The 21,832-nt window shown below is 33.9% G+C and overlaps 1 protein-coding gene across 7 annotated transcripts in view; it reads left to right on the top strand.

The window, feature by feature from the left end:
- The window catches only part of PCDH7 (protocadherin 7), a 509,559-nt gene extending 494,699 nt beyond the window's left edge, over window positions 1-14,860 (top strand). For 5 of the 7 annotated variants that reach the window (XM_007519289.3, XM_007519288.3, XM_060188237.1 and 2 more), the window contains one exon: window positions 10,371-14,860. In XM_007519289.3, the coding sequence (XP_007519351.1) occupies window positions 10,371-10,747 (377 nt within the window). In that variant the 3' untranslated portion in view covers window positions 10,748-14,860. The remainder of the gene's footprint in view (window positions 1-10,370) is intronic. The other 2 variants (XR_009549043.1, XM_060188241.1) reach the window with 2 other exon arrangements.
- Window positions 14,861-21,832: the final 6,972 nt, after the last annotated feature.

Raw genomic sequence — 21,832 nt, 5'->3', positions numbered from 1 at the left:
TAAAGTACATTCACTATCCAGCTGAGCTATCTTATCAGTCTCTTATCATTTTATTTTTAAGTCAAGCAAGAAAATGTTTAAGTTCAAGAATGCAATACCACTTCACTCCTATGAGACTGTCACACATCAGAAAAAGTAGCAACATCAAAGACTGGAGAGGTTGTGGGAACAAAAGAACCCTCCTGCATTGCTGGTGAGAATATCAATTGGTCCAGCAATCTGGAGAACTCCCTGAAGGCTAGAAGTGGGCAAACCCTATGGCCTTGCAATTTCTCCTGGAGATATATCCTAAGGAACCAAACACGCCCATCCAACAAGATTTATACATGTTTATGTTTATAGCAACACGATTTATGATAGCCCAAATCTGGAAGCAACCAAAGTGTCTAAGAACAGATTAGTAGCTGAGTAAATTATGGTATGTATATTACTTGGCTATTAAAAATGGTGAATTCACCTTCTTCACCTCATGTTGGATGGAGACTGAAGAAATCATGTTAAGTGAGGTCAGCCAGAAATAGAAGGATGAATATGGGATGATCTCACTCATAGACAGAAGTTGAAAAATAAGATCAGAAGGGGAGACGCAAAGCAAATCTTGGACTGGGTTGTTATACCAAAACAATACTCTGGGTGGGGGGTGATGGTGGAGGTTCAGGTCCTGAAGCATGATGGCAAAGGAGGGCCTAGAAGGGGGTAGATTGTTATGTGGGAAACTGAGAAATGCTAATCATGTACAAATGACTGTATTTTACTGTTGACTGTAAACCATTAATCCCTCTAATAAAGAAAAAAAAAAAAAGAAAATGTCTAAATATATAAGAATACTCTTATTTCTTCCATCCAACAGAAAGATTGGGAATCTAAATTCAAGTATTTGGACTCACATCTAAACTGTCTGCAAGTTTTGTGTATATCCATCTAGATTTATAGAAAGAACAGGGATTTAGTTTCCATAAGATTACTGTAAGCAGAAATAACTATTGTAAGTAAAGCAAATGAACCTGAAGGGAAGGTATGAGAACTATCATTATTCTGTTGAAAACAAACATGAATAACCAAATGTAAATAAGCAAATAAATAAATTCTTCCAAAATTGCATCTATTTTCTGCAGTTTAAACAATTGTTGGCTTGTGAATTAAGTGACATTAGTCTCATTCTGCACTATTTGATTATAGTGCAGTTGTTTCTCAGTTCTAGTGTTTCCTTGGACTTTGTTGTTGAACACTTATTTCACTTCTACTGCTTCTGATTTTATAAATATGAAGAGGGGAATCAAAGTGAAGTCACCTCTCTGATTTGCATGCATTAATCATTCACAAGCAGTCATGAGACTTTTTCTGCCATAGTCCGGTTTCATGTGCCAATCAACAGACTCATGTTTGAGTTCATTCAGCAAGACTGCTGTAGATGTGGTGTGCACACTCTCCCATGTATAAGATAATGTCATATCCAGAATGACAGTGGTCTAAGCCTCAGGGCGGTAAATGCTTCTTGAAATACATGCATTGCTGTTTAACTGAGTATTGCCTCAGGAATGTAGAAAAGTTGCTGATGCTTTCAAACATGTTTGAACATTTTAATATTGTCTTGGCATGTCAACCCAATTTAGAGTACTCTTAGGCATAAAACACACTGAAATGCTATAATTAGACAACATGAATTTCTGGATCTTTCTATGCCAGCTAATGCTTGAGCTACTTAATTAAATGTGTTTACAGCTCAGGAAATGTTCATTTGAATTTTTTTTACTTTTGGTTGTACTGGTCAGTTTGTTACCCATAATAAGGAGACACAAAATGAAAAAAAATTTCTATATATTCTGTATTGTTTAGAGACCTAAAACAGTTTCTTTGAGCATTTCATTCATTGCAAATAATACAGTCCAATCATGATCATTATCTCTTGCTGTATTACTATGTCAGTGTTCTCCCTCCCAGAAGCAAACAAGCAAGCAAGTACATAAACAAACATAACTTAAAAGGTTTCAGTCAATAATAACTTCTTGCTTCTCATTTCTGTGGGTTTATTCTATGATTATTCTGTGCCTGTTGCCTGACTCACAAATGTGGCTTTGCTCACCTGGAGAGTTGACTGGGTGTAGACCCTACTGGGACAACTGAGACAGCTAAGTCTCCTCTCAAATAGTATTTCTTCTTCAAAGAGAGTAGAGCTTACTTTCTCTCAGGATGAGGATCACAGACTTCCAAAGGCAGCAGGAAACAACAACTCAGCCTCTTGAAACCTAGTCTGAAAATGGTGCAGTATTCTTTTTTGCCCCACTCAAGTTATCACAGCTAGCCTACTTTCAATAAGTGTAGAAGTAGAACCTACATCTTGATAATAGAAGCATGTGATGTCACATTCAAATGTGACATTCAAAATACAAATTCTCTCTTTAGCTTGTAAATTTTAATAAGCATGTATACATTAATCATGAAATCTGCATTGTGTATATGCTGACTGGCTGGCATGTTCTCGTTTTTCTTTTTCTTTTTAAAATTCATTTTATGTTTTGGTGCACTACATTTCAGCCATTTGCCCTGATTTTTTGTCTTTTCTTCATTTTTAACCACTTATTGTTAATTTTTTACCATATTTTAAAATAGTTTCTCATGTTGTCATCATATATGTAGAGAAAGACCACACACAAAACCCAATATACTAGGGGCAAGTTTCTCTGAGGTAAATATTATTGATTCTGAGGTTCACTTGTTTAAATTACAAAGGTAACTACAGAGCTGGGAAGATAACTCACCCCATAGGGGGACTGTTTGGCCATAGAAATAACCGAGGTTTTAGTCTACAACCTTTATTTTCTTTTTTTAAAGATGAAATTAATGAGTTATTTTATTTATTTTTATCTTTATTTATTTATTGGATGGATGCACCTAGAAATTGAGGGGGAGCGGCTAGAGATCGAGAGAGACAGAGAAACACCTGCAGCCCTGCTTCACCACTTGCAAAGCTTTCCCCCTGTAGGTGGGGACTAGGGGCTCAAACCTGGGTCCTTGTGCATTACAACACATGCATTCAACCAGGTACACTGCCACCCAGCCCCAGTCCAGAACTTTTCACACTCAGGGAAACCTTACTATGTGGTATTTTTCTAGCTCTCCTTCTCTCTATCTGAATGAAGTTAGACTAGAGCAGTGAAGCTTTGGTGATGATAAAAGAATAAATAGAAGGAAGTTAAGGAGACTACAAAAGATAAGAGCATTTGTTCTTTTGTTTTGATGAATTATAATGATAGACACAGAGTAAATCCTCTGGAGAAAATCTTAACAGGAAGTTCTGGGGGATACCCAACACAGAGGAACTCAGTTATGTTAACCTGTATATTTTTCTAAACTGATGGTAGTTTTGCTCTCCTGTAGATACTATCAATCAACACAACATCCACTAGCAAAACTAGAAAAAGTAATTCAAAGTTCTTATCTGTTTGATTAATGATTGATACTGACTTCACAACTATTTATCTGAAAGCCTGGGGACAGATAAAGCTCAGTGGTTAGTCACCTTTATACGATATAAAAGGTAAAGCATTGAAGGCATCATATATTATATTAAAAAGCAAAGATTCTGAAACAGTGTTCTTAATAAAACATTAGGTTTCTACAGCAAAACAGACACATATTTAAATTATGCAAGGTAAATATTAAAAATTATTGTGACTGATGGTTAGATTTATTGTAAATTAATGAACCTAAAATTGCTTTCATATTTCAAAGTTGTTTTTTTCCAAGACTGATCATGGGTTAAGGTCTTGCACAACCTGAAGTACTAATATTGATTAAATTTTACTATATGCCAAGAATTATTGTGAGTATTGTATCTATTTATAGTAACTCATTTCACCTCTACAAAAATAATTAAAAAATTAATACATTATTGTGGCCCTTAAACAGATGATTAAACATTTATAATTTAGATAATTTTTTCACAGTTACAAAATGTAAAAGTTGAAAATCTCAATCAAGTGAACTGGTTGCTAAACTCTATGCCTTAAACAATACCCATTTCATTCATGAAATGCTACCAAAAAATAATAAAATGGAATAAATAGATTCCAGAAGATGTTGGCATGGTTAAAATAAGTGAATGAATGTATAGATAAACTAAATTCAAACTTGATTATATATAAATATAATGTAAAAATATAAATGAAGATATATAAATCAACTTGATCCACACCAAACTTAGTTCTATGGTGTCCTTCCTTCTCTCCCTCCTACCTGTCTTCACTCTCTCCAAAGATTCTCCTGGAGCAGTGAAGCCCTGGCTAGAAATGACAGAAAAATAAAAATAATAATAGTAATAAAAACAAGCCCCTACTCCTTTTGTTTAAAATAACTTTCAGTGACTTTATGTTAATAAAAAATTTCACCTTTTTTTTTTTCCCAGAAAGCATTCTGATACTTACAGAATTATAAATTGCTTTTTTTGTATAAATGATTCCCACCATCTCCTGATCAGTTAGAAGCATGACTTCCAGGTTATTTACATAAGGAAGAATAAGTTGAGTCTAGTTGGTATGCAACTTTTGGATCTCACACCTTCACAATGACACTTTTTCAATAAATTTTTTATATAACTTGTTCTCATTTTCATTATATAAGACAAAACAAATCATTTTCTGACTGCTACCTAAAAATGAAGTACTTGGCTTAATCATCAGAATAAAATGGATATTTTCACTTAAAGAAAGTAAAAGTAAAATTAATGTTAAAACATTTATTAAAATGTTGCTATTTATATGTAATTGTTCTTCTTTTAATATTTCATGAGATGGAACCAGAATTTATAGGTGTTCTTCATTTCTAGAAAATGAAGTTGTTATAACAGAAAGCTAAGAAGTATAAAAAGTAAATGAAATGTTTTATTAGTGATTTGATAATGATTTGATAAGATTGTGTGATAAGAGGGGTACAATTCCACACAATTCCCACCACGAGAGTTCCATATCCCATACCCTCCATTTTTTATCCCTCTGGGAGTATGGACCTATGATCTTTATGGGATGCAGAAGGTGGAGGGTCTGACTTCTATAATTGCTTTGCATCTGGACATGGACATTGACAGGTCCATCCATACTCCCAGCCTGTTTATATTTTTCCATAGTCTGTTGGAGATCTGGGGAGGTAGGATTCCAGAATATTTTTTAAAAGTTTAAAAATGGGGGATGGAGAGCTGCCAGTCTGTGTTTATTTTTTTTTTCCCTCAATAAAGAGAATACAACTTTTTCATATGTAAGATTTTGTTATGTAATGTTAAGAATGTAGTATTACTTGATTTTAAAGAACAAACTGCAGGGGTGATACGATATTTTTAAGAAGTATACTAAGTATCTATCAACTCATTCATCTTACATGACCAAGGAGTTAAATAATGTGCATACTAAACAAATAAGCAAGTGATGTATATAGCTTTAAGTATCTGACACTAAAACAGCAAAGAAAGCTCTTGGAAATACTTTAAGATTATATGCCATATTTTCATGTATTATTTATTTATTTACCAGAGTACTATTAGCTTATACTTATTGTGGTGTTGGCTATTGAACCTAGGAAGTTCATGCCAGAGGCAAAACATAGCAATTATATATTTTCTCCAGCCCCTTACATTCTTATAATAAACAGAAATGTCCTTATATTGTCTGTCCCAAGCCAAGGGTCTTGAGTAGAAAAGTTGAACAGAATTCATACAGAATGCCTAACTCAGTATGTACAGAGCTATCTTCATGATTCTCAATATTCCAGAGGTCTTTGGAAATCATGACACCTCTACTGAGTCTGAATCACACAGGACAGCATCATCACTAAACAAGTTTGGAATTTCCTTATTATGTCTAATGTCTAATGTCTAATTAGACTGTATGTTTGCCACTTGTTGAGTCCATTGTAGTAGCGACTTCCCATCTTCAAGCCATCTATAGTAACTTGCCTTGTAAGAAGGATTACAATTCTTTCTTAGAGAGTGTAACTTTTTAAATTAGTTATAATTTCCTCTATTTTAGAAGATGAATAATTTGAAGGAGGTTTGTCATGAAAATAATTCAACTTGTGATTTTTTTTTTGTGACATCTATTAACCATGATATTCAGAGCTTGCTTGCTTGTTTTCTTTGGAGAATGAAGCTATTTCTTGTGGTTAGAGTTAACAGTAACTGATTGCTTAGTAACTCAGCTATTGCTTTTCAGGAAGGAGCACTATGCTATAATAGGAAACAAACAGTGAGAGCCAAAAAAACTTGTTCTTTGACATTGGTTTCCCCATAGGCCAGAGAATGCACTGATTTAACACTCCTAGAGGTGACCTATAAAATAAATGAACTATGGAGGAATATTTTACATGTATTGAATTTTTTCTAAAATTGTTTGCTGCTGTGATGACTTAAAACTTCATACTTTCAGGAGCTGGGTGATAGCTCATCTCATGAAAGTCAACACATTACCATGCTTAAGGACCAGGATTCCAGCACCACCCCCTGCCCCACAGTCACCAACTATAGAGGGAATGCTTCATGAACTGTAGGGCACTGCTGTAATTGACTTTCTTTCTCTGCCCCATCCCCGTGTGTCTCACTCTTTGTCAAAGAAAAAAAAAAAAAAAAGCAAGGAAGGGAAAGAAAGAAAGAAAAGAAAAGCTTCTAGGAGCAGTGGAGTAGTCATATAGGCATCAAGGCCCAGCAGTAATCCTGGAAACAAAATGGGAAAGAAAATAAAAACTGCATATTTTGGAGAGAGAAATGAATGTCATTTTTATGATAGAGCTTTAACTTTCAATAGCACTGCTATGGCTCTAGTAAATTGCACAACTGGGGTGAAAAAAAAAAGCTTTTTGCATGTAATTCCAGACAGTAACAGCATCTGATAAATATAACCTGTATATCAGTTCTTCTCAAAAATTTGATATGACTGAATGAGGGAGACAAATATGCATTTGAGAGACAGGCTCTACTGTGGATAATGCTGCTAGAGACACTCACTAAGTTTTAAAACATTTTATTTTAGAATTTATTTTTCTTGATATCAACTTAATACATTTGTGGTTAGGTATTTTCCACCTTCACTCATGTCAAAATTAGAAGGAATAGCTTTAAAACTCAAACCTAAAATTCATTCTTAGGTGTTACATAACACACATAATTCAGTGAAAGACAAAGTGCAAGATGAGTTCATCATTGTAAGATCTGTCTCCATCATTCCACAATAGAAATTATCTTTTAAGGTGATATCTTCTGTATAAAGGCTTTCATGTTTGACACACCAAAGTCTTTTTCTTTTAATTTTAATTATTTATTAGGTAGAGACAGAGATAAATTGAGAGGGGAAGAGAAGATACAGAGGGAGAGACAGAGAAACACCTGCAGCCCTACTTCACCACTCATGAAGCTTTCCCCCTGCAAGTGGGGACCAGAGGCTTGAACCTGAATCTTTGTGTACTGTAATGTGTGTGCTTAACCAGGTGCACCTCCACCTGGTCACAAGGTGATACCTTTTGTGAAAGGGAGAAAGAAATGCGTTTGATGACCTACTGAACTATATCAATATGTAATTATTGTAGTTTTAAAAATTATAGCATATGATTCAATAATGAAAAAATATATAAACATACAGAAAAATAAAATTCCACTCATGTCTCCTTTAATAGATTTCATCATAATACAACTTGCATTTGTTAATCATTGATGTTTCAGTGAGGATTCATTTGAGTCATCAAGAGTGGAAGTTTTGATTGCTCATGATGACTCTCTTCTAGCCTGTCTTGATTATTTTCTAAATTTGATGACAAACACTGCAACATGTCTCAACCAATTAGGCTTGTCAACTTCCACTGTGATCCCCAATCAAGTGTTTGACTTTGGAAATGACTGGAGATCCGTATTAAAAGGCATGCTTCTTGGACAGAAATGTGGCAGCTTACATGAGGCTGATGAAAGAGAAGACAAGCTGCCTGCCTTCCATTAAGAAGCAGTAAGGGGGAAATGAATTTCAGCAGTAAATAACACAGACTATGAAATAAAGACAGAGGGAAGGAACTGGAGAGCTTTGTCATTGAAGGGAAGCTGATTTAATTTAATGGAATATATATATATATATATATACAAGCTATAGGGAGTTTAGGGCATAATTTAAATAAAAGTTAAGAAGTAGCTGCTATTGGAGTAATAGAGCTTTATGAAATGTTTTTTAAATATATCTCAAAGGGACAAAAAGGAGCAATGAGTTTTTAACTGGAAAATCAGAGACTTCTGTCATTGTGTGAGTGATACATGGTGTGAGACTGCAGGGAATAACAACCATGGTGTGTGTGTGTGTTTGTGTGTGTGTGTGTGTATGTTGTATCCTTGATAGTCCATAGTAAGGGAAAAAAAGAAAGTTTGAGTCTCTTAAAGTAGTGAAAGGCACAAACAATAATTAGAGTAACAAAGTAGGTATGATCTTATACTTTATAATTTAAAAAATATTTTTCTGTTCATAGTACTTAAGTCAGCTTTAATAAACAAAGCACTCTAAGATAGGAAAATATTCCCAAGGAACTCACTGTTTATTTCAATCAATTAAGTTACAGAAAGCATTCATACAGTTTGTCAGTAGTTTGATATTTTAAATGTATCTATAATGTGAGAGTGTGGGAAAGAGAAAATTTAGCACAAGGCAAAAGAATTTACTTTTATATGATGAGAAAATGAATATCACTTGTCAATTTAGGAGTCAAATAGCACCATATATAAGTACAATAAGTAACTATCTTTTCACCTTATCTTAGAAAAGAGAAAAAATAATTCTAGATTTCCTATTAAAAAACTTACATTTTCTGAGAACTCTCAAACAAGCATAATAATCACAGGTCACAGTAGTTCAAAAATCAATAGGCGGACCAGTGTCGATATTTTAGTTATCCGTCACTGAAGAAAAAAATGACATGCAATATTGGAGAGGTTGGATTTAGGAGACATAGCAGTGTGAAACTTATAAAAATGTCCTACATAAGTGATAGCTAAAACAAGAATGAGGCAAACTATAAGGAGTAGGTTATGCACAAAAAAATCAGAGCGTATAAATACCTAGGAATTCATTAAAATTAAACCCTTTCCTATTTGGTCAAACCAAATCTCCCCAAAAATGTATTTACACAACTCTCACTGATCCCACTTACAAGTATTTTTTTAAAAAAACAACAACAGTCTTTTACAGATAAAACCTTGTAACAATATGATATTGTGATAAGAACTGAAGAGACACATATTGCATTCTTTAGTTTGATAATAAAAGTAAGCTGTAAAACATCTTAAATAAAATTTTGGAAGTTATTGTCTTAGACTTTATTGTAGAACAGATTATTCTCTCATACTCAAACAAAAATTGTTTGTAAAATAATTTAATAACATTTAATAACAAGAAAAGAAAATAATTATTCCTCAAAGAAAGTTACAGTGATTTGAATTTATACTACAGGCAATCCTTAACTGCTATCTTTTTCTAGGTCCTTAAAAACTCTCTAGATACGATTTAGTCATATAGGAATAGAAGACATCCTCATACTAGTCAACATTATTAATTAGGAATTCATACTATTTCACCAAAACATTAGGAGCATGACTATATTTACACAATGTATTGCATTTCATATATTTCATTCAGAAAGCACACAAAAAATGTATCTCTACCTGAACACTCAGGGAACTATACCACAATACATATTAGGTTATCTGACAGGGTGAGGGGAAGTGTGGCATGGGCTAGGGTGGGCTAGGTGATGATAGTGCTAGCATGTTCACATCCATAATTGTACTTTGTAATTTTTATCACCTAATGTACTGACAATTTAGGTTCTATTTCTATGTCACCCTGATGTTTCAGAATGAATTTTAAATATAAGGTTTTGAATATTTGCATTCCATGAATAATATATAAGCAGAATAGAATCCAATTGGCAAAAGTACATGATTTCTGGGACAATTTATAAATACAAAATTTATCTATTTGAATGTAATAGATTATCTTATGCATGTGGGGAGAGATGTATATGCATGCAAATATACATATACTTTATTTCTACTTGAACATAGAGACTTCTGTTATATAACAACCGTATATACACATTTATGCTTCATACATATCAATCTGTAGAGTTATGTTTTGTAATATTTAATATTTTTGCAAAACCTTATTTTTAAGAAATATGAAATAAAAATTGCTCTATGTGGTGATAATTGCAGGTTGTTGAATATATATGTATTTATACTACAAATATTATAATATGTACTGATATGGTTTTTTTTGCCTCTTTCAGTTTCATACAGATCAGGATAGTTTATTAAGAAATGTTCACTTTTAATGTTTTTTTTTTTCCTTTAATTTCAGATTCAAGGCCTCTTCCAGATGTAGCCCTGACTGGGAAGTGTACCCGTGAGTGTGATGAATATGGCCACTCAGACTCTTGTTGGATGCCAGTCCGTACTTCTCCAGAAAGAAAGAAGAGTCAACCCAAACTCTCTACTTTCATGCCTGTTGATGAACGAGGAAGCCAGGAAAAGCTGGCCAACGGTGAGGCTGCCATCATGGGTGACCGCAACAGAAACCTCCTGAACAAAAAGTTAACCTCATCTTACGAGACCTTCAGCGCAGCTAGTTTCAGCAAAAATGAGGAAGCCAATCCTGAGGATATTCCCCTTACAAAAACAGGGGAATACAAGCCATCTCCTGTCAGTACTCTCACTAGAAGAGAAGTTTACCTGTAGGCTAAAGGAGCAACAGCAAAGTTCTTTTGATGTATGAGAAGGAAGATAAGGGGTAAAACTTGAAGTGAAACCATTTAATCAAAAAGAGGGGGCTACCAAAGAGACAAAGCTTTGCCTGCCACTTCTGCCTCCAGATCAGGCCTTTAGTGATACTGTTAGCCTGATTGTAATGTACAATGTAGAAACCATTCTTGTTCTTGCATGTCTTATTTCCCTTATTGATTCCCACTACACACTCTCCCTTTTCCCCATCCCCACCCAACAGCCCCCACCAAAAAAAAAAAAAAAAAGAAAAAAGAAAAGAAAAACAAAAAAGATGGTTGCAAGTTCTTTCTTTCATGGTAACAAGACTGATTAGCAGAACACAACACACACTCATTATCTCTAAACTGAAGCATGATTTTAGTCACTTTGATTTAGTTCGAGTGTCATCTGGCTGGTCAAAAAAAAAAACAACAAAAAACAGATGAGTTAAAAAAAAAAAAAGATTTCAGTAGACATTGCATCAGAATACAGATAATCACCATGGAAAGAAATCTCTCAAAATTAAAAGTCCCTCTAATGATAAATATATAGAAAACTACTATAAGAAATGTTTTTGAAGAAATTGTAGCTTTAATGTCCTGACAAAGACCGAGAACTATGTAATACCTAGTTGGAGATTGTAGTCCCGAATTGGCTTGTTCTTTTCAAGTCAGGAGTATCAATCAATTTCTTAAGTTCATTGAATATTCTTAGTACACAGTTTTGAGCACTTGTATCAGTTACACTAATTATAACTTGTAAAAAGTATATAAATATATTTTTTCAGAACAGCATCACTTTATCAACTAACTGGAACGCTTGTGTCATTAAAAGGCCAAAGATCATAAGGCAGATCAGGGAAGTCATGAAATAGATTTGGTCTTGACAGGAAAATCCATTAAACCACAATGGCAACGGAATTCATGCATATACAGAACACTCAAATACTAGTTTGATTTACATTGACTTTAATCCCAGAAAGCATATTTTCATTTTTAAATGGATTTGTTTGAAGGCTCCAAATAAAAAAATGAAACTAATGACACCTACTTGGGGTATTATAGTAATCAATTAGATAATGTTCAAGTCTAGTTTCAAAAAATTATCAGGGAAGATTTCTTTATTTTTTAATTGTGCTTGTGAGTAGGTAGGAACAGAAAGCTATAATGACATCTAGTCATAGAGGACAAGTCCACTTTTACATTTTAAAATCCAGGTTATGCTTGCTGGTATTGTTATTTACATTTTGTATAACACAAGTGCATTAATTTTGAACCCAGTGCAATAGATTACTATTTTGAGACTCACAACACTAAAACAAGCTGACACTTTGTCACAGATATGATTTGAACATTATTTAATGTATGTGCTAAAACAAACTCAGACTGAAACATGAAAGAAATGAGTTCTGGCCTGTGACCTGTCTTTTATTATATGCATCTCAAAGCTGGAAATTATGAAGTTTTTCTTAATTTCTTTATCATAATAGGAATACATAGGCTACATAGATTTTTGGTCATTTTTTTCTGTAGAAGATGATATAATACAATTGGAAATTGAACTAAGAATTAAGATAAAAGTGACAATCGAGAGACATAGTAGGGAATAGCTAGTTAAAATATGAAGAAGAAGGAGGAGAAGAAGGAGAAGGAGAAGAAGGAGAAGGATAAGGAGGAGAAGGAGAAGGAGAAGGAGAAGGAGAAGGAGAAGGAGAAGGAGAAGGAGACGAAGAAGAAGAAGAAGAAGAAGAAGAAGAAGAAGAAGAAGAAGAAGAAGAAGAAGAAGAAGAAGAAGAAGAAGAAGAAGAAGAAGAAGAAGAAAATAATTCCATTACTGAATATTTCTAACCTGATAGAGCGTATCGCCTTCATGGCTCTCTAGTAAACTGTAGAAAACACTATAGATTGGGGTGTATTCAGGCTCTGCATAACTCCTTAGACTATACAGTGGAGCAATCTGACATTTAGGGTTGTTAATTCACTCTAGATCACACAAAACGCTTATCTTTGAAAACCACTATTTGAATGAGTAGGCTTTTGGGGTCGTTTCCTTTTGCTCTTTCTTAAATGGAATTTTCATTTTGATGTTAGTTTATGTATAATAGTTAGAATGAAAGAACATATGTAGTTAAAAGAAAAACATTGAATTAAAATATGAATAATTGAACATGCTTATGTTTGATTATTATTTGCAGTATGGAAAGATGCAATTCTAGTACTCTGTTAGGAAACTGCATTAAAGCAGTTCTGCCTTGTATAATCTGTAATTACCTATTAAGACAAATAATTCTAAAGATACTTATGAAATGTATACATAATTTTTCTTGCACGTTACAGAAGAAACACGTAATTGCGTAACACAGATGTTCAACAAATTTTAATGCTTTTTTTTCTTTCTTTCACAGTCACATGAAATCATTAGATAATATATTGCACATTTTACTCTCTTTTAAAAAAATCTTTCTGTTTCTATAGAGCTAATACAGGTCACACTGGACCTTGAGATTAATTGAATACACATTCTCCAGTGACATTTGCACCACGTTCAAGATAGCCATGCCATTTAATTCGTGAGCCTCTCTTTAGAACTAAAATGGGTGTAAAAGAAATAAATCTCAGTGTACTGTAAGTATTCACAGTAATTCTAGTAGAATTAGTTATCATAACACATTTATTATATAATGAGCTGGCATGACACAGAAATATATTTTGTGTTTGTATGTTTTTATTTTGAATAGGTTAAACCTGGTGCCACTCCATATATAGAGTGCTTTTGGAAAAAAATCAATAAAAAGAAACAAAAAATATAAATAAATAAATGAGTGAATGCAAAATAAGCAACTGTGCCTTTTATACCTGTTGTCATGGTAAAACAAACGGTTGTTGGGTTTGGACAATGAGGGGAAATGGGCTATTCTCAACTTTTCTGATCCTGTATATTTATCCATGTTTATTTTCTGAAAATAATAAATAATATATTAAAAATTGCCTTCTGATAAACTCAAATAATGGACCAGTCTTAAATATTGTTCATTCATAAACATTAATGTGGGCTTTTCATTTCTGACTAGAAGCATAAAGCATTTATTGTAATAACACAGGGAGATATATCAGGGGTGAAATCAGTCCATTTTGCAAGAAGAAATATTAACTTAGAATTTCTATTTTCTAGTTCCTTTTTGTCACTTTTCTTTTAGATGCTGTTTTATTTTGGTTCTATAGTATATAAACCATACTTCTTTTCTGTAAACAAGACTATCAGATGAACTTTGCATGCATTATACATTAGGGCATATTTATAAATTAATGAGTAACTATATAAATTTAAGTGTATTAAACATCCGTAGCTTCAGCCTAAAAGTTATTGGTCATTCTGAAGCTCCAGATATCATTTCCATATGGTTTCTGACTGGCCTGCTTCCCGAGTTTCAGAAAACAAAGGAGGCATTATTTTTATGGAAAGATGAACTTAGATGGTACTGAAGATGTCTGATTGAAAGGCTACCCTAGGAAGCTGTTCTATAGGAAAATCGGTTGCACAGAATGGAAGGAATTTGTAAGAATCAAACAGCCATCCTAAAATAGTCATGAGAACTATGAATACTGCAAAGTAGTTTTAGGTATGTTTTGCCAATGATAAATATAAAATATGCCCCTATGGAGAAATAAATAAAAAAGGAAAGAGGATCACGGATAGCTTAAAGCTTGATAGTCGTGATTCAGGCTGAGCTACCTACAGCATCTGGAGGAAGGCATCATTTTTTTCAGCTACCTAGGGTTTACTTTCAGAAGACTTTTTCCTACATTTTAAAGCACTTGCATTCAGTGTGGTAAGATCTGTCTGTAATGTTAATCATTGACTATTGTTCTGCTACTTGGATGTCGATAGTGAAGCAGAGAACAATTTATCATCTTTTATTATGAGTCACTATGCACGCAGCTATGCTAAACATGGCGAAATGTATCAAACACATGTCCAACTATTTATGAAATATTTTACATAATTTAATTTGATTTTGTACAGATTTATGTAAATAAATTGCTTGTCATTTTGTCTCTGCGAATTAAAATATAACATGGTCAAATGGTTTCACACTTGTAAGTGTACTTCTCTGTTGACAGGTAATTCGGTTTTGATTGGAAGAGACATGAATGAATGCATGCACCAGAGTGATTTAAAATGGTTTGATTCCTGCTAAATGAAGATAGAGTAAGGATGATGATATAGCATTGTTGACTTAGGAGGAACGGTGCATGACTTTCCTACTACTTTTCCTTACCACAGAATTTGAATTCTTTGTTTTTATCAAATAACGCCCAAGACAGATATCTAGATGAGTATTATATCTGAAAATGCATACTAGAAGAATTGTTCATCATGAATGTAAAGAATGATTTTTCCAGTTGTTATCTAGAGAGCTCTTAAATTTAAAGTGAATTCAGGGCTGGACTGTGTTGCATCTGGTTCAGTGTACACACTTAGTGCTACAGGATGTGGGTTCAAATTCTTGCTGCTCATCTGTAATGGGAAAGCTTCAGGAGTGGCAGAGCAGTGCTGCAGGTCTCTCTCTCTCTCTCTCTCTCTCTCTCTCCCTCCCTCCCTCCCTCCCTCCCATCTCCCCTTTCTCTCAGTTTTCTTTATCCCTATACAAAATAAATAAATAAATATATGAAATATTTAAAAGGTTTTCCCTGGTCTATGATTTATAAAAAAGATAAAATTTATTCTATGTAAAACTGCCTCAATGTGAAGCAACTGCTTTTAATTCAAAGTAATGACAAATATGAAAAGTTAGAACTAACCTTCCCAATCAAATATATATATATATATATATATATATATATATAGAGAGAGAGAGAGAGAGAGGGAGAAAGAATGTGAGAGGTAAAGAAAAATTCTTAAAGCAAAATATATATATATATTTAAAGTTTTGCCTTATTAATAGTTTAGATGAAGTTTCTCCACTTTTTATCTTATTTTGTCAAAGTTTTTCTTTGCCTTTTAACTGTATCATTTACTCCGTTATCAGGTTATAGCCTTAATTGTGATGGTCAATTTTATTACTGAAGCTGGTATCTACTAAAGCAAGCAATTATATTACCAAGTTCTTTAGTTATGATCTTTCCACTCAGATAGATTTTAGTGAAAGGAAATGTTTTCTATATATACTTTGAGTTGCATGAAGTTTTTTGTCTCTTTTCACAGTAGTGTTGCTACTGTGAAATTTATCTGGAAAGACAATCATTCTGAATGTCTTCACCCAGAAACCTACCTACAATATTTTATAATTTCTTACAAAAAAATCAAAACACTTGGGAGTCGGGTGGTTGCCCAGTGGATTAAGCGCACGTGGCGAGAAGCACAAGGACCAGCATAAGGATCCTGAGCCCTGGGCTCCCCAGCTTCAGGGGAGTCGCTTCACAAGCGGTGAAGCAGGTCTGCAGGTGTCTTTCTCTCTGCCTCTTTGTCTACCCTCCTCTCTCGATTTCTCTCGGTCCTATCCAATGACAGCAGCAACAACAACAGTAATAATAACCACAACAATGATAAAACAACAAGGGCAACAAAAGGGGCAAAATGGTCTCCGGGAGCACTGGATTCGTGGTGCCGGCACTGAGCCCTGGCAATAACCCTGGAGGCAAAAAAGAAAAAAAATCAAAACACTTTGTATAGAAATGCATATCCTTTCTGAAATCAAAACTATCTTTGTACAATGATTTTGGCTGCCAGTCTCACTTCACTAAAGAAATGACTGAAATTGAGGTATGTTGCAAAGAGTTGCTTCAAACTGTAATGAAGTAAAAGCATTATGTGTATATTCATTTTGGCATTTGCTTTTCTGATGGGAAGAACCAAACATTAGTGCATAACTTACTAGAACAGGACATGAACTAAAATCACTAGATATTTTTCTCTTAAATTCTTAATTTTGATGTGACACTTTTTTGTAACCATAAAATTACATTCTTGGGTGAAATTCACTTTTTTAAAATTATTTTTGTTTAATAAAAATCTTAAATACATAAGCAAAAACAAGGTACAAAGAAGGTAGACATCAAGCCTGGGAAACTGCTCATTGCGTTAGAACGTAAGACTTGTATGCCTGAGACCTTGGGTCTGATCCTGGCACCACTATACGTTAGAGTTAGTGTTCTCATGTATCTGTCTTTCATAGGAAAAAAAATGAATAAAAATTATTTTATAAATAAATGGGATGGATGGTGGCACACCTGGTTGTGTGCATATGTTACAATGCAGAAGGACCCAGGTTGGAGACCCCAGACCCCCCTGTATGGGGAAAACTTCATGAGTGGTGAAGCAGGGCTGCAAGTGTCTTTTCTGTCTCCCTCTCTATCAAACCCTTTCCTCTCAATTTCTGGTTGTGTCTATCCAATAAATAAATAAAGATAATAAAAATAAATAAACTAGACACATATGTTTAAAAAGCAAAGAAAAACAGCATGAACAGACCAACAGATGTTGCATATATTTCTTCAAAGTTCTATATTTGATTATTCTATCACCTTTGACTTGTTGACAACCTTCTATTTTAATTTTAATGTTTTCCCACTGCTGGAGATTCACCACTCTGAGCCCACCTATTCTATAGTAGAAAGAGGGACTATACAGAGATAGGAGTTAAACAAGAAAAGGTAGCTCAGAAACTGCCACCAGTGTGGCGGGAACCAGGCCTGACCTTCAGTCACACATACCAACGCAGGAAGCTTCCCAGGTGAACTATCTTACTGGATCACATTTAATGTTTTTAGAAGCTTGAGTTAACACAATGACTTTGTTCAACAATATCTCACAATGATACCCATGTGGTGTAATAGAGAAAACACCCATTACTCTTATAATTGAAGCTATAGGTACTCTAAGATTAATTATATCCAACGTTGGATTTCATTTTTCTTTAAAATTTCTCAGGATAAATGAAAATTTGAACAAAATGTTTTATCAATATTAACATTTTAAGCCCTCAAAACATATGTATGCTTTAACAGAGTGGTAAAAAAAAGAATAAGAAAGACACTCTTCCCACATACCTGAATAAAATAGGCATTTGGTAAAGTTTGGGAGAAGGTGCTAATTACACAAATTGACAGGTAATTATCTTCACTGAACATTACACAGAATACCCAGCGATAATTGTTAAGTATATGGAATTTTTGACAGTAGATTATAAATGTTGAGAACATGACAGTCTATATTCTTTCTTCTGGATATACCTGGCCTGATCTTTCCGCTGAAGTTTAGGTACATGTTGGATGACTAATTAGTCCAAATTTGTAGAGTTGGGTGATCACAAGTGCTCTTAGCACTACAAGCAATAATCCAATAATTGAATAATTCCAAATTAACTTTGGGTTTCAATAAGCTGATTAAATATTTAGCTTATCGTTTTTCTCTATTTTTACCCCTATTTTTTTCCAGTTGTGCTGCTGATATACGTAAAGTTTATTCATTGGTTGAATAAAATATGTGTGACCCATACTGAAATGATTTTTCTGGTTATTAAATATCCTGCAGAAAGATGCACAAAAGTGGAAGAATAATAATAATAGTAATAATAATAAACCTCAAACTTTCTTAGATGATCATAAAAATTATAGTCTACTTAGGATATTGAGTTTTATTTTTCCACTGAAAGTTACTAGTTACAAGTTACAAGTGTTTCATTACCAATAAAATCATAAGGAATATATTGGGGGGTCCGTCGAAAAATGCCAGAATATAGACATTAGACTGGGCTTTGAAAATAAAAATGTTAATCAATGTATCTAATTAAAAAACTATCCCACTAAAAAAATATCTGAGGGGCTGTGTGGTGGTACACCTGATTGAGTGCACATATAAAAAATTTACTTATTCCCTTTTGTTGTCCTGGTTTTTTTGTTGTAGTTATTGTTGTTGTTGTTGTTATTGATTTGTCCTTGTTGGATAGGTCAGAAAGAAATGGAGAGAGGAGGGGAAGACATAGAGGGGGAGAGAAAGACACCTGCAGACTTATTTCACCGCTTGTGAAGTGACCCCCTGCAGATGGGGGAGTCAGGGGCTCGAGCTGGGATCCTTATGCCTGTCCTTGCACGGTGTGCCACCTGCGCTTAACTCGCTTGCTAACTCCCTTGAGTGCACATGTTACAGTGCTCAAGGACCCAGGTTCGAGCCCCCAGGCCCCACCTGCAGGGCTAAAGCTTTGCTAGTAGTGAAGCAGTGTTGCAGGTGTCTTTCTGTCTTTCTCCCTGTCACTCACTTTCTTCTCTATTTCTGGCTCTCTATCCAGTAAATAAATAAAGATAATAAAATTAGAAAAAGATTTCACTTAAAAAAATACCTGAAAAAGCAATTTGAAGAAGCAGTAATGACACAATGTTTTATTTTGGCAATTTAATTTAAAATGCATTAGAATGTCCTGCAGCTAGTAAAATTAGTAGCATCATCTGCAACTTGGTGGCTGGAAAGTATTAAGATATAAAGCAGAACAAATTGTTTAATAATCAGGAACCTAAAGATAAGAGTATAGCAGGCGAAATATGGGGTCTTCGTGTTGGAAACATCTAGGAAGTCTATTTTAGGTATATTCCAATGGGCCCATGACTTTATTAATTTTTGCCTGAGCCTGGCAACTAACATACAGGTGGGCCAAGAGTATTGTCTGGTAAGATGGTGTCAGAGCTGAAGTTGCAGATGCTCCCATGATGCCAACCTGACTTCCCTGGGCAGACAACCTCACCAATGTGTTCTGGAGCGCCATCTCCCCAGAGCCCTATCCCACTAAGGAAACAGGCTGGGAGTATGGATTGATCTGTCAACACCCATGTCCTTCAGAGAAACAATTACAGAAGTCAGATCTTGCACACTCTGCTCCCTATCAAGATCTTTGGTCAATATTTCCAGGGGGATAAAGAACTGGGAAAATTCCAATGGAGGGGAAGAGGTATTAAACTCTGGTGGTGGAAACTGTATGGCATTGTATTCCACTTATCCCACAATTTTGTTGATAATTATTAAATCACTAATAAAATTTTAAAAATAAGAAAAAGATTAGGATTATCTTGATGGATAATGTCAGTTTTTTTTCTTTTTCTAAATGTGTTTTATACAATACTACGTGAAATATTTTTGCAGCAGTATTACCAATTACTATAAAATGTGATGATATAGTTGATTCATTTTATAGCACATAGAGGAAATGAGGGCAAAGATACTTGAATGAAATAAAGAATGTAGATACCTTGGCTGTTTACTGTTAGTGATAATGCCTGCTTTTAAGAAACACAATTATTTTATTGCTTTGCCAGAATCTACAGTATAGCTGAAGTTTCATAAAATGGTACCTTTTGAACTGGAATTTTAGGCCCTTTGGTAGACTTTAGAGACTCAAATATGAAGATACTATATGACAACGGTAACTCTGAGTTGTATGAATATGATGACAAAAGTAATCTTTCCTTTAGTTTATATAATTTTCAGTAAAATTATAACCTGATACTGATTTTGAAAGAATAAAATGTTCCTTTATAAGTTAATATTTACTTACACTTAGCAAGTATGTTCTTTAGACTCAAAGAAATTTTTTATTGCTTTACAGAGGACCTACTGCTTACATTTGTAGGAAACTCCAAATCTGAGAATTACATAAAAGACAAAGTACTGGCACCAGAGAGACAGTTATCAGGTAGAGTGTGTGCCTTGCTATGTAAAAGATCTAGGTTCAGACCTCAGCATTACATACAACATTCCATGACACCAGGAGTTAGCACTGAGGCTGTGGTGTGACACCCAACTGTTACATATGGTCTTCCTGGCCTGGCAGTGGGAGAATTATGCATACATGAGGGTCCTATTCTGAAGAGCAAAGAAACAAACAGTAACAGAAAAAAAAGAGAAAAAGAAGAAAGACATATTAAACAATATGAATGGTTGAACTAAGAGATTCTAGTATACAGAAGTATACCGATGTTGACACACTTTTTCGATAAAGGGCTACAGAAAATATTTTAGCTTTTGCAATACCAGAAGAAATATCAGGGATATTATGTAGATATTTATAATGATGAGAGAGAATACAAGTTTACTGTATTTTGCAATTATGTAAATGCATAAATGCTATCTTAGTGGAAGAGGTAAATAACAGCATGTAGTAGGCTGAAGTTAACCAATTGATTCTAATTTTTTATCCTACAAATAAAACTGTTTTGATAAATGATAGTTTTAGAATCTGTCACAGAAAATTTTACACTTTCTCTAAGTGTGATCTTGTTGACTAAGACAGAGTTGGTTTATAGTTCTGTCCAACAAAGATACTCATCATTACCCTATCAGGATAATTTCCTCCATAGACTGTGTAAAAATCTAATCTTGAAACCATTAATGACAAGCTAAATAGAGATACTTCAACATTCTCCTATCACGCTACTGAGAAAGAGTAAACAATCATATTTATGCAGGAATTATCTTCCTTTATGAAGGGAAAAATAGTAAATTTAAAGAATGTCTTATTCTAGAAGTTCTCAATTTAGTTTAGAAGAGGGAGATTTGCTTTTACTGCTGGTCAAAAAAAATTTTAACATACATTATTTATTTATTTATTTTCTAATGCACTGCTCAACTCTAATTTTTGGTGCTAATTTTTGGGATTGAACCTGGGACTTTGAAGCCTCAGACATGAGAGTCTCTTTGCATAAACATTATGTTATCTACCCCTGCCCAAACATACTCATATAAAGTATAAGGGCTCATTAGATTATCTTAAGTAAAAAATAGTATTAATTTTCTTATGTAGAGAGTGACATAGACAAAGTCAAAAGAAGAAAACTGTGATGAGTGTACCAGCATTCTTGGATAGGATGACAAGTTTTTTGTTGTTCTTTTGTTTGTGTGTTTCCCAAATCACATAATTTAATACATTTTGACAAAACCAAAAATGACTTCTCTGAAAACATTCTAAAATTATGAATATTTGGAAAACATAAAACTACTATGAATAAACCTAAGAGTAATGAATGGCTGGCCTAGTAGGTAGTGGAGTGATGAGTGATAGAATCATGAACATGA

The sequence above is a fragment of the Erinaceus europaeus genome, chromosome 3 (genome assembly GCF_950295315.1).
Source record: "Erinaceus europaeus chromosome 3, mEriEur2.1, whole genome shotgun sequence".
In the NCBI taxonomy this organism is placed as follows: Eukaryota; Metazoa; Chordata; class Mammalia; order Eulipotyphla; family Erinaceidae; genus Erinaceus; species Erinaceus europaeus.
This window is presented reverse-complemented; position numbering and strand designations above follow the sequence as displayed.